We start from the raw sequence: 14,076 nt of genomic DNA, 5'->3' as shown, positions 1-14,076 counted from the left end.
AGAGAGAGTGACATTATTGTAACATCACTGCGAACCTACATTACTGAGCTGAAACAGGACACACGCACTGAACACACTGAGGGATGTGTGCATGGTCAGGGATGTGTGCATGATCCCAGACGGAAGACCAAGAAAGGGAAGATGGAAGTATCCATCGAGACGACTTAGGAACTTTAACATAGAAACACAAAAAATTATCCAAAGAGGGTCACAGGACTGACCAAAAGGCAGAGGAAAATATATCTTCATGTTTATTAACAGAAATCCTAAAGGAGCATTTCAGATTTTTTGACTGATGCTGCTCAATCTACTTTCTTTGGAGAAACAAAACAGGTCTTAAGGAAATATGAATGAATGACTATATCAACAGATTAAATAGTTTGGACAAAACTGACACATTCCCTAAGACATACAACTTGCCCATGAACAACTAGGCAATATGAATAAATCAATGGCAAGTAAAGGAATATTAACTGAGTTAATATTCAAGATAGTTGGTTTAAAGGAAAGACCCAGGACAAATACAACAATGTGTTCTTCTAACACAGGGTATTTCTTGTGACCCTGACCTAGACACATCCTCATATGAAGAAAACCCATGTGGAAAGTTGGTCTCCCAAAGAAGAGCTCTTGGGCAGGAAGGATGGTACTTCAAGCTGAACTGCTCACCAACCGAAATACCATTCTGACAGAAGAGACAGATGCAGATGCACGGTCACAGCTGCACTCCACAGACAAGCTGAATAATGGTACTCTAAATTGCTGATCACACCTCTAATGACGGTTTTAGTGCCACTGCAGGATTTTCCATCTTTGTATCAATTTTATATATATATATATAAAAGCACCCAGGAAGGTTCTTAAGTGATAAAATCCTTTTTGCTAAAACCAATGAGTCTTCCAAAAAGCCTGCCTCCCTCCCCGCTCTACAAGACAGGGCTTCTCTAAGTAGCCCTGGCTGTCCTGGAATTCCCTCTGTAGAGCAGACTAAACTCAAAAGATCCACCTGCCCCTGCTGCCTGAGTGCTGTGATTAAAAGCCTGCGCTACCCTTTCTTAAAATGGCAGTCTCATGGAATTTTTAAGAGCCCAATTATTGACTAGCAATTTGCTTTAATTTCTTTCCTTACCAATTATTTACATTTAACATTAGAAAAGTCAAAAGTATGTCAGTCTGTTTATATCTACATTCATAATTGGTATGGAACAATTGATTATAAGATAACATGTGTTAACATATTGGCACCAGGAATATTCTATGAGTAGATTTAGAAAATTATACCAACAGTGTAATTTTATTTCTTATTGTTATTAATATGGTATTAATTTATTATATTATAATAAATAATATATAGTAATATATATAATATATTATTTAATTATACTGACAGTACTCTGTCATTTACTCTATGCCAGCATAATTGAGGCAAATTATTACTTTTTGATATGACAATGCCACTAATGTTTTGATATTACTTCAATAGGTTATAATATATAGATTAAAATACTGTCATTATTCATATTGCTTTTTATACATTAGAAACATATATTCTTATACATTAAAAGCATATATTCTGTCTACCTATATAGAGGTGGCAAACTTCTGTTAACTAATATTAGTACATTATTTTTATAAAGGTTACTAAATAATTTGCTTCTCACATGTCTATCTCAAGCTGACCAGAAATTTTGGAATGCTAGATTAAAAAAATATTTTATATGCAGACAACACCGTATCAATGACAACTGTGTCATGTTTTTGATACATGTTATACTTATTAAAGTAAATCAATAAGCAAAAGTTAAAAACAGTCATAACTACGCAATCACATGCTTACTCTCTCTCATTCTCCTATCACCCCGCCCCCATGTAACCCAGGTGACTACATAGCTGAGGACTATATTGAACTCAGGATACTCCTGCCTCCACCCAACATGTACTAGGATTATAGGCATGTGTTAACAGCAGGCTGCAATCACAATTCAAAAACTAATACTTACCTTTTTTGCAGACAGATCATCCAGTTTCAGTGATCTTCTAGCTCTGTAAACAAAATAGTTAAAAAAATTTTAGGGCTGAAGAGATGGCTCAGCAATTAAGAGCACTGTCTGCTCTTCCAAAGGTCCTGAGTTCAATTCCCAGCAACCACATGGTGGCTGACAACCATCTGTAATGAGGTCTGGTGCCCTCTTCTGGCCTGCAGGCATACACACAGAGGATGTGGAGTGAGGGGAACACTCATCCATTGTTGGTGGGAATGCAAACTTGTGCAGCCACTGTGGAAATAAGTGTGGCAGTTTCTCAGGAAACTGGGAGTCAACCTCCCTCAGGACCCAGCAATTCCACTCTTGGGAATATACCCAAGAGATGCCCTATCATACCACAAAAGCATTTGTTCAACTATGTTCATAGCAGCACTATTTGTAATAGCCAGAACCTGGAAACAACCTAGGTGCCCCTCAATAGAAGAATGGTTAAAGAAGGTGTGGAACATATATACATTAGAGTTTTACTCAGCGGTAAAAAACAATGACATCTTGAATTTTGCATGCAAATGGATGGAAATAGAAAACGCTTTACTGAGTGAGGTAACCCAGACTTAACAGTAAAATAATCTAAGTATCCTTGATAGAGACAGTGAAAAAATTCTGCCATTTGCAGGAACCGAGTGCTAAGTGGTGCAGGTATTTGTACGGCAAGGTTTTGCACATTATCCTCGCATCGGACATGATTCAGGGCGAGCAGACTAGGACTGAGCAGGGGAACAGATGCTGCACGTCTTTACAAGTCCCCAATCCATAGGAAACTATTCTTTGTTTCCTTCACTACACTGATTCAGGACGTGCCAGGCTCTGTGTGTAAAATCTGTTCTGCTAAATGGGATGCCCAGCTGTTGGTGACAATGTTTAGAAGGGAAAGTTGAATATTTATAATACTTTATTTCGTACAGCTGCCTTCTAAAGAGCAGTCATCAACATTTTATTGATTGCAGACTGAATGCTCAAAGGAGAAAAAGGTCAATATAAATTAAAACTGGCTTTCTAACGCAGTATTAAAAGTACTTCTTGACCTGTGAGACAGAAATTACCTCAAGTATTAGAAAATTAGAGCATTTTGTAAAAGATTGTGTTATATTCTGTTTTATAGAACCTCTCCTAAAAATATAGATCCTAGAAAATTGCTAGAGCATTTTTCATTGTTTTTAAATGCTGTGGCATTAGCTTCTATAAGAACACAAAGTTTGCCCTGATACTGCTCAAAATATTATTGCTACATTATCATTGGCTAATTTTTAGAAAAAGTAATTCTGTGTTCAGATTAGATAAAAAGTAGATCTATGAAGCCAAGGAAATGTTAAACTTTCAAGAAAGTGAGTTAAAATAGGCTGCAATCTATTTATTCTTGTTTAGAACCTAAAGATGGGATTTACTGAAGGTGATAAGAGTAGCGAGTAAATTGGTAATAAGTATCTAAGAAGATTTAATAGGCAATAGGAGAAAATATCTGAGAAATGACTTAGTTCAGCCTATAGAGAAGTTGTGCAACTTGCTCAATGTTACATGTTCTCAGAGAGGGAATCTCAGATCTATGGTAAGGCATTATGGGGGGAAAAACCCTCTCCCAGGCTAAGACACTGGAATTTTTTTCTGGACCTCATAGCCAGAGAGAGAAATACATCTTGAGGACCACTATCGTACTGTGTACTCAGCTTTTTTGTTCAGCTTGCAAATGCCTTACATTTCCCATATAATCAGCTTTTACAACAAAGCTAATGCATAATTATAAGCTTAAATTATATACTCTTCCATGCCCCTGCCCCAGAGTAATGCATGTGTGTTCCTATAATCATTTGCTGGAAACAGCACATAGGCTAAAAGCAGTCTTAGAAATGAATATCCACCACAAATGTTGCAAAATAAACAATGATTCTTGTAATGCTGTTTCTTATCTGGGCCATTTGGGGTCAGTGGAAGTCGGTGACTTAAATACCTTATAAAAACTGTTAAAGATTTCTGTGAAATATCCCTTATTTCTTCCTCATATGATACTTTTTGTGCTGCTCAACAAATACAACACAAAGGCCTCTATTAGGGACAGACACAGATTCATAAGACAGTCTTCAGGCAGGCACAGATTCAGACTCATAGACAGGGAGGACAGAAGACACTGGATGGTGAAGTGCAGAACTCAAATCGGGTTTGTTATTGATCAGATGACATGAAGGAGAAGTGCTCTGATTTCTTTCCTTGAGGCAACACTGATGAATTATTGGTGTCTCAGAGTTTATTATTAATGTGTTCACAACTAATCACATGGGTCTTGAATTGAGAGAAAAATTACACTTACAGAGCAAACTTACTAGAATTTATAATTTATCCTTATCTTTCAATCATGATTGGACTCACTGTTATAAATTACACAGGTATTCCTTCTCCCATGAACAACTGATATAAGAGGATGAAATGATGCTAAATAAATTACTCTTGAGTCAATAGAACAGAGCAGAAACAGATGACACTTAAGGAAGAACAGGTAAAACTTGACTAGACACAGGGATCTTTCTGGATGTTCTAAAGTTGTAATTGGTTCTTAAGGCTATTATCCTTTTAAAAGTAAATAAACCAAGCAACAACAACAACAAAACCCCATGCAAACAAATAAGATGCTACATGCCTATAATTGAAACATTCAGGAGGCTGTGGCAGAAGGATGCAGAATTTAAGGCCAGGATGGGCTACATAGCAAGACATTGTTGCAAAAGAAAGCAAGGAAGATTAGAAAAAAAAATGGACAAAGGATTTGAACACATATTTCTCCAAAGATACAAAAATGGCCAACAAGCACGTGAAAAGATGGTTAATAGTTACTAGGGGATCCACATCAGAACCCCGAGGTTCTACATGCTACTAAATACTACTAGTACAATAGCATTATAGGAAAACAAACAAAATACAAAATAAGCAGTATGGCAAGGATGCAAAGAAGCAAGAACCCAGGCACAATGATGATGTTAATGTAAACCAGTAGGGAACTATTAAAACAATACAGTTTCTCAAAATAGTAAAGACAGAATTACCATGATTTAGGGACTCCAACTCCAAAATGAATGGAAAGCCAGTACATGATTGGACATGCATAAAACATTGCTCATGGCAGCATTGTTAAAATGGCAGAAGTAGCCCACGTGGCTGGTGATAGGTGAATTAATATACAAAACGTGGTACATACATATGTGGATATTCGTCAGCTTTAAAAGTGAAATTTGATTTTAGGCCTGACTACTTTGTTTTGGATAATCAATTAGGGAGTGCATCTCTGGGGGAGGCTAATTCTCCCTCAGTGGTCACTAGCTGCCTGTAGTAAACCACACTAGACAGACTGAGCAGTTGTATTTATATGTACGAGTAAGTACCAATAATGACCAAAGAAAAGCAGGCTACCAATTTGAAAGGGAGTGAAGGGGGAATAGGAAGGGTTGGGGGAGAAGTGGTATATTTTATTTTTACTAAAATATTAATAAAAACAAAAAACAACAAAAAAGAAATTTGACACTTATTACAATATAGATGATCCCTGAAGACATTACCTTCAGTAAAATAAGACAGCTACAAAAGGATAAACTGTGAAATTTTTATTCATATGATAGTAGTCAAATTCAGGGACATGATAATCAAATGTTGAGTTTTGTGGGCTAGAGGCAGAAGGGGGTGGGTAATTATTGTCTAATTAGAACACAGTTTTAATCTCACAAGATGAAGATAATCTAGAGATAGAGCGTGGTAATGGTTTCACAATGGTATGGATGTATTCTCATGTAAGGGTAATCTCATAACGGCAGGTTATTGCTCATTTTCAGCTTCTCGAATTTCTACCTACTCCCATGGCTTGACTATTACATCCCATCTTTAGTTGTACTAGGTTTAGATTCGCTTAGCTGCTAGCCTGACCGGACTGAGAAGTGCCTGGGCAATCAGTAATGCACACCCCTGGGCTACAATGAAGGCATTCTTAGAACTCACCGTGAACGTGGGAGGCACCACTTCTTAGAGTGGGGCCCAAATCGGATGAAAAGGACAAAGGAAAGCTGCGTACACAGTGTTTTCTCTTTGATCCCTGGTCACCATGATGGGAGTTACTACCTTAGTGCCATGATGGACTGATACGGTTAAAACTGTGAGCCACAATGGATGTTTCCGTCCTGAAGCTGTTTTGTTCTGCTAACCACAGTTGCTACTAGAATTAATGCTGTTGCGATTTCATATGGACAAATATACTATGTGTGCAAAGTTTTCAGCAGGTAAAGATTGTTTAACATTCTTTATGACTGGTCCATGGTTTTATTTAGTTCAATACATGATAGTATCCTTAAATAGAATTCCCTGCTTCATCATAACAAAATGAGTGAAAAATTTTACTATATAATGTTACTAACATTGTAGTGTGATTTGTAATTGGTCTTAATAATAAAAACCTGGAGTCAGGTATTGAGGTGAAAGCTGAAACATCAGAGAAGCAGAGTAGCCAGCCACTAGAGTTCTTACCTCCTTGAATGCTCAGACTGAAGGGTTATCCTGTCTCTACAAGTCCTCAGACTGAATTGCTCAGACTGAATGACTTGAAATCCTGTCTTCTCCTGCCTAATATTCCCCTCTCTGCCCAGCCATATCCCTTCCTGCCTTCACCTCCCTAGTGCTGGGACTAAAGGTGTGTGACTCCTAAACATTGGGATTAAAGTGTGAGCCACCGCAGCCTGGCTCTGTTTCCCTTTGAGACTGGATCAATCTAGTGGAGCACAGGGTGTCTTGAACTCACAGAGATCTGTCTGTCTCTGCCTCTGGCCCTCCCCAAGTGTTGGGATTAAAGGTATGCGCCACCACTGCCTGGCCTCAATGGCTAACTAGTGGCTCACTCTACACTCTGCTCTTCAGGTAAGCTTTATTTGTTAGATCACAAAATATCTCCGCATAACATCAGTTATAATACTAAACAAATGGTCCTAAGGGGAAAAACTATCAAAGATTCTTAGCCAGAAAGGAATGACAACATGGGAGCTCACAAAACTGTATGATGAAATTCTTTTTTATGGAACTTTTAAAATGCTAAATATGGTGTTGAATGGTAGGGTTGAGTGCAGTAGTGGGGGGGGTGAAGAGTAAATTTAGGAAACCAGCTAAGACTGGGGGGATCTCTTATGCTATGCCAAACACTTCCCCAAGGTTGGGCAAATCACATAAACACAATGAGCTTCATAAACTTGGTAATACTGGCCTGTAAAGTGGTCAGAATTTCTGAGTGGAAGATAAAAATATCATTAGTATTTCAGTGCTTCCATGACTCCTCAGTATAGCGGCCATGACAATGCTGCCGGCCACCAGCTTCACCTAAGTGTTTATAGGACTTGTGCGTGGGCTCCTGAGATGCCTAGAAGTCCTTCGATAAAAGGCAGTGGGCAAGTGCATAAGCCATGCGGCACATTAAATGCAACATGAGGTATATAAATGATTTAATTTCTATGTGAGAATGAGAAATGAAGGGAGAAGGCTCTTCTATATCTGGTTTGCTCTTTCCTTTTCATTCAATTCTATGTTTGTGTACAAAACTTCCCACAATCACACACAAAATTTCCATCATAGCATGGGTGAGTGGGAATTCCACCTACCACATATGGGCACAATGGGAAAGCATCTAAAGGGATCGTTCTCTATGATACTTTGTGACACGACCAGTCAAAAACTTTGGTCAATTAATAGGTAATGTATTTTGATATCAAAACCTTTCTTATCAAAAATTTAATAATGGGCAAAAGACATTTTTTTACAGCAGTTAATGCACATATCTGGGAATACTAACCATAGAACATAGACTGAAGAGATGCTCTAAGGTTTAGTAGAAAGAGAAATCAAGTTAAGAACATTTCACTCCTAAATGATATTCTCAATATAAAACACAGGCATTTGTGCACCTGCCTGCTCCTTCGCTAGTCCTCAGGCTACCCCCATGTGGCAACCATTAAAATGAATTTTATGCTATTCCCTGCTTTTTTTTCTTTATTAAAAAATTTCCACCTCCTCCCATTTCCCTCCCACTCCCCTCCCCTTCCCCTCCAGTCCTAAGAGCAGTCAGGGTTCCCTGCCCCATGGGAAGTCCAAGGTCCTCCCCCCTCCATCCAGGTCTAGCAAGGTGAGCATCCAAACAGACTAGGCTCCCACAAAGCAAGTACACCCAGTAGAATCAAAACCCAGTGCCATTGTCTTTGGCTTCTCAGTCAGCCCTCATTTTCAGCCACATTCAGAGAGTCCGGTTTGATCACATGCTCCTTCAGTCCCAGCCCAGCTGTATGCCTTGCTTTTTCCCATTATAATCTTAACACACACGATTGTTTGTGCTTGTTCTTAAACTCTAAAGCCTGTGTGTTGTCCTCCACAAAGTGGTTCCTTCTTTCACTACATTTTAAAGATCCCATCCATTCTACTGTCATTGGTTATTTGTTCTTTTCCATTTGTTTTAGAGTCATTCATGCCATTTTCCCGATTATTCTTTTAGGAAAGAAAAAAAAAGTTTTTTGCTTTGTTTCATACTCAGTATGTTAACCCTGTCTAAGTTGTTTCCAGTTAGACGGTACTCAAATTTAGCACACAGCTTTTACAATGTTGGGAGGTTTTGAGAATTAAAGTGGGGTTGCAAGAGTAAAGGTGGGTTGCGAGTACCATGCATCATGACACTGTCAACAGACAAGTTCATAGAAACAGAAAAGACAACGTATGGGACCACATAGTATACTCCCTTTGCTCACAGAGAGCCCCCCAGAACAGCAACATCCAGGGAAGAGATACCTACGGCATTTCGGGACTTTAGGAAGTGCCACCGTTGCTGGATAGAACTGAGAGCCCTCAAACGCGGAAGCATAAAAATCCAGTGCAGTAGACACTGGATGCGGTGTCACACAAACCGCGCTCCGCTGGAAACAACCTCCGCACGATAAAGGGCCCGAGTGTGTGTGAAGAAAGGGGTGTGCGCGGGGGGGGGGGCATGGCCCCGCCCCATCTAGCCCCTGCCGACCCTCTCTCACTATTCTGTACAAAGCAGCCTCGCGACGGACCAGCGACAGGGCTGTGACTACACTCTCCGAGTCAGTGGTCCACAGATCTCGGGTCGGACTGTTTGGGAGGTGCTCTGCCTCCTACTTCCGGTGGCGGAGAGGAGCGGTTGCTATGGTAATCTAAAAAAGGCGGAGGTCCGTCCGGCTGCGCTGAGAGATTCGCAGAACTACTGAAGAAAATTGGCTGCTCTTCTTGGTTTGTGAGCTGAAATTAGGTAGCCACCGGCACCCCCTCTCGCTCTCTCGCTCGCTCTGCCCCTCACTGTGTGACTGCCTCTCCCACCAGCTACGTTTACTTTTGTGTCCTAACGGCCTGTGCCTGCCCCTAAAACACAGGGATCCAGCAGCATTGTGGCCTGCGGAATACAAAACGGAGAGAGCTTGTCTCCCATTAGCTGTGGCTGTTACATGGTGCAGCCACGGTGACTGGGTGGCTCTCTGTTTTCACTCGGCCCTTTAGTCGCCTTAGGCGCTTGTTAACAGTTTATTTTTCCTGCTTATTGTGTGTCTGGTTATTTATGGAGCCGTTTGCTACAATGTAGTCTCCAGGCCCCTGTCTCAGTCTTGGTCTAGAGTTTTAAATAAAAGGGGGTTTCCGAGCCCTAGGGGTGCAATTATACATATATTTAAGCTTCAGTTTAGACTCTCTTCACAGGAAGGGGAAGAATAGAATTCTGGAACATTTCTGCCCTGGGAGTTCCATGTGAGAATAACCCTATTTAGAAAGAGCATTTGAAGAAGATCCTTAAAAATATGTTTTTAAATTGCTGGCTGTAAAGTGAGTGCTCGTTCTTCCTTATTGGAACAGTTTTCTTTCACATTTGTGAGATGGCGTGCACGCATATGTGTTTAAAACTGATGTTTAATTATGGCGGTACCAATTTGCAGTAACCAGACTGTGACACCGCATCCCTATGGGGTCCTTCTAAATCTGGTGTAATATGAAAGTGTCAGGCAGGCGGTCTGTGTATTATAAATAGGGTACTTCATCCATGATAAGCGATTATTATCTTTCTTTCCCAAGTGTAAAAGACCTACATAATTCAAGAAGGTGCCAGTGATTTAGGCCTCCTGAGTAAGAATCCAATGAGTCCTGAAGGGGACTCTACCTGTGTCATCTTATTGTTCAACGTGAACTATTCAATTTATTAGATTGAAATGTATTTTTAGAAGTCAACGCAGGCTAAAGTAATGTTGGAAGCCATTAGACCACCAGCACAATTTAGCACCTCATAGTAGCCTTTGTTCAATAAACCTTCATCCACATTAACGGAAGAAACCACTGAATTTTCACAGCTTACTGCTAACTGGGTGACATCTCTGTCCCTCAATCTCATCATCTGTAAAATGGACAAAAAGTACCTGGTCAGTGTAGTAAAGGATGAAATAAGATGCACGATTGTGTATTAATGTCTTGTGAGCAGAGGTTCTGTATAGACCCCAAATAGTACTGCTAATGAAGGAACTCAGTAAAGCCCAATGGTAATAAATGAGACTTCAGCTAGTCAGTGATTTGGCATGTGCTGCAGTTTAGAAATGTTAATGAAACGAGTTAGTTAATCCTGCTCTGGAGGGTGGGTGTCAACTGCAGTTAATTTACATAAAACAGCTTCCTGTTAGGGAATCTACTCCTTCTATAGTTTCTTCAGCATGACTGTGTCCTGTAGTATATTCTGTATGCCTCCCGTTTGTGAACTGATGGAATCTTAGCAACCTTTTGACGTCTCCCATGACCCCTTGTTTTGAGATGGTAGGTGTATACATTTTCTTTGTTCTGATTTCTTTTATATTATACTACAACTATGTTCTTTGGGATATTTTATTATTTGAGGAATTATATATGTGTGTGTGTATATATATATATAATTCGAAATCAATTGCTAAAGATTTTATTTAATATGTACTGATGAGTTCATATAGATGTTATAACATTTGCCTTTTTTATTCTATGTGTAAAATTTTTAATAGCCCAATACTCCACCTCATGGTGGTACATTTGCGTTTTAGGTGATTTACCTAGACTAAAGTAAAATTTTTAATTGTTTTCTGATAGAATGGCCGGCAATCCTGGAAGTGATGCAGCTTTGGGTACTCAGAGATCAATGTTCTCCGGGAGTCCCCGAACAAAGAAATTTCCACTAACTGAGCAGGAGGCATTTTATATGAACTGTAGAGCCGCCTACTTAACTATCTTCAAAAGCAGCCTGGAAAACATTATTTCTAAGGATCAACTTTACCTAGGTAAATTTTTACCTGATTTGTTGAAAATTATTAGACTGAAAAGTCTGACTTAGAATGACATCATCGACTCACTCCAGTTTCACAGGGAAACAAGCAACAGGACTGTAAGAAACAATAACTGTTTCTATGGTTGCATAGTCTAGGGGCTTCCAGATTATACACATACAAACATGTATATATGCATATACATATACACATACATATGCATATATATATCCATGTATATGGAGGGGGAGATTGTATATTCAGAGCTTCTATCAGTTACTACTTGCTTAAGAGTTGTTACTGTTTTTCAGTTATCCTGGTGGTGCTTTAGATTTATAATAATAGAATTAAATCCCTTTTGCCATCTGACTCAGTAGTCTGAATTTTGACTTGCATTAAGAAAAAGATAAAAAGTTTGCAAGACGGGGGTCAAATGACTGTAAAAGAAAAATATAGATAAATAAAAATTTAGAAGAGAATTAGGGGTTGGGAGGTTTTGTTTCTCATTCTACCCATTATCATATTTTAAAATTCTTTTGGCTGAGAAGTCTTCCACGTCACTGAAGGTGATGCTTCTCAGGCTGTCGATAACCTGGAGGTCTTGATGCTGGTAGTCTTTAGTCCCTGGAGATGGGTAAATGACAGTAGCAGGTAATGCCAATGGCTCATGCCAGTTTCATCAATGCTAATATTAAGAGCAGAGAAACTGGGTTTCTTTGCCATTTTTAGAAGTAATTTCTTTTTCTTTTTTAAAATTAATTAATTAAGAATTTCCACCTCCTCCCTGCCTCCCTTTTCCCTCCCCCTCCCTACTTTCTCCCTCCCTCTCTAGTCCTAAGAGCAGTCAGGGTTCCCTGCCCCGTGGAAAGTCCAAGGTCCGCCCCACTCCATCCAGGTCTATAAAGGTGAGCATCCAAACAAACCAGGCTCCCACAAAGTCAGTCCATACAGTAGAAACAAAACCCAGTACCTTTGTCCTTGCCTTCTGAGTCAGCCTTCATTGCCAGCCACATTCAGAGTGTCCAGTTTGATCACATGCTCCATCACTCCCATTCCAGCTAGTCTTGGTGAGCTCCCATTAGATCAGTCCCACCGTCTCAGTGGGTGGACGCACCCCTCGTGGTCCTGACTTTCTTGCTCATGTTCTCCCTCCTTCTGCTCCTCATTTGGACCTTGGGAGCTAAGTCCAGTACTCCAATGTGGGTCTCTGTCTCTATCTCCATCCATCGCCAGATGAAGGTTCTATGGTGATATGCAAGATATTCTTCAGTGTGGCTATGGGACAAGGCCAATTTAGGCACCCTCTCCTCTGCTGACCAAGGAACAATTTGGGGACCTCTCCTTGGACCTGGGAACCCCTCTAGAGCCAAGTCTCTTGCAAACCCTAAAATGGCTCCCTTAATTAAGATATTTACTTCCCTGCTCCCATATCCATCCTTCCTCCATCCCACCCATCCCATTCCCCCAAGCTTTCCCGAATCCTCCCCTTCTCCCTTCTCTCTACCCATCTCCCCTGTGCACCCAAGTTTTGCCTGGCAATCTTGTCTACTTCCAATATCTAGGAGGATAACTATATTATTTTCTTTAGGTTCACCTTCTTATTTAGCTTCTCTAGAATCACGAATTATAGGCTCAATGTCCTTTAATTATGGCTAGAATCCACTTATGAGTGAGTACATACCATATTCCTCTTTTTGGGTCTGGGTTACCTCACTCGGTAAAGCGTTTGATATTTCCATCCATTTGCATGCAAAATTCAACTCCAATGTGTATATGTTCCACACCTTCTTTAACCATTCTTCTATTGAGGGGCACCTAGGTTGTTTCCAGGTTCTGGCTATTACAAATAGTGCTGCTATGAACATAGTTGAACAAATGCTTTTGTGGTATGATAGGGCATCTCTTGGGTATATTCCCAAGAGTGGAATTGCTGGGTCCTGAGGTAGGTTGACTTAGAAGTAATTTCCTTAAACCAAAATTCTACTGTATTTCTGCAAAATGTCTTGGGTTTTTATACATATGATCTCTTTCTAAGAAAGTTCATTTGGAGGAATGGTGAAAATTGACAAGATTAGAATGTATTTGCTCTCCAGATAGAAGACATTAATTAAGTAGTTTAAGAACAGATACACACAATGGCAGCAATTTTTAAAAATTATCTGTAACTTTACTTTGACTTGCATAATTTTAAAATTAGTAAACTTTCATCTTGAATTTTAAATACTTGTACTTAATTGGCATATATTAAGTAGTATAGGCAGAAACTCAGTTAATTAAAACTCCACTTTGCCGCTGTTGGTAAAATACCTGAGGTTTTTTTTTTGTGTGTTTTGTAAATGGAGACAGTGGGGGGCTGGAGAGATTGTTCAGGGGTTAGGAGCACTGCCTGCTCTTCCAAAGGACCCAGGTTCAATTCCCAGCATCCACATAGCAGCTCACAACTGTCTGTATTTCCAGTTCTAGAAGATCTGACACCTTCACACCAATGCACATAAAATAAAACACATTAAATAAATTATTAAAAACAAAAAGAAAATAGAAACAGTGGCTGTACATGGTGGTGCATGCCTTTAATCCCAGCACTCGGGAGTTAGAGGCAGGTGGAGTTCTGTGAGTTCAAAGCCTGGTCTGCAGAGATAGTCCCAGGATAGCCAGGACTGTTCCATAGGGAAGCTCTGTCTCGGGGGAAAAAAAAAAAAAAGACGGGATGAAGGAAAGAAAGAAGTAAAGAAAGAAAGAAAGACAGAAAG

The 14,076-nt window shown here is 39.8% G+C and overlaps 2 protein-coding genes across 5 annotated transcripts in view; one reads left to right on the top strand and one right to left on the bottom strand.

The window, feature by feature from the left end:
• Positions 1–8,971, bottom strand: part of Itgb3bp (integrin subunit beta 3 binding protein) — a 51,493-nt gene extending 42,522 nt beyond the window's left edge. For both annotated transcript variants that reach the window (XM_087904811.1, XM_087904810.1), the window contains exons 1-2: positions 8,839–8,971; positions 2,001–2,043 (exon numbers count right to left, since the gene is read on the bottom strand). In XM_087904811.1, coding sequence (XP_087760937.1) covers positions 2,001–2,043; positions 8,839–8,843 — 48 coding nt within the window. In that variant the 5' untranslated portion in view covers positions 8,844–8,971. The remainder of the gene's footprint in view (positions 1–2,000; positions 2,044–8,838) is intronic.
• Positions 8,972–9,078: 107 nt separating this feature from the next.
• Efcab7 (EF-hand calcium binding domain 7) overlaps positions 9,079–14,076 on the top strand; it is a 53,328-nt gene continuing 48,330 nt past the window's right edge. Inside the window, exons 1-2 of one of the 3 annotated variants that reach the window (XM_048453149.3) lie at positions 9,079–9,296; positions 11,154–11,341. In XM_048453149.3, coding sequence (XP_048309106.1) covers positions 11,155–11,341 — 187 coding nt within the window. In that variant the 5' untranslated portion in view covers positions 9,079–9,296; position 11,154. Of the gene's footprint in view, positions 9,316–10,697; positions 10,851–11,153; positions 11,342–14,076 lie in introns of those variants that run through there. The other 2 variants (XM_048453148.3, XM_048453150.3) reach the window with 2 other exon arrangements.

Source organism: Myodes glareolus, chromosome 3, assembly GCF_982192425.1.
Source record: "Myodes glareolus chromosome 3, mMyoGla1.1, whole genome shotgun sequence".
NCBI lineage: Eukaryota > Metazoa > Chordata > Mammalia > Rodentia > Cricetidae > Myodes > Myodes glareolus.
The sequence above is the reverse complement of the archived record's forward strand: the minus strand, read 5'-3'. Positions and strand labels throughout refer to the sequence as shown.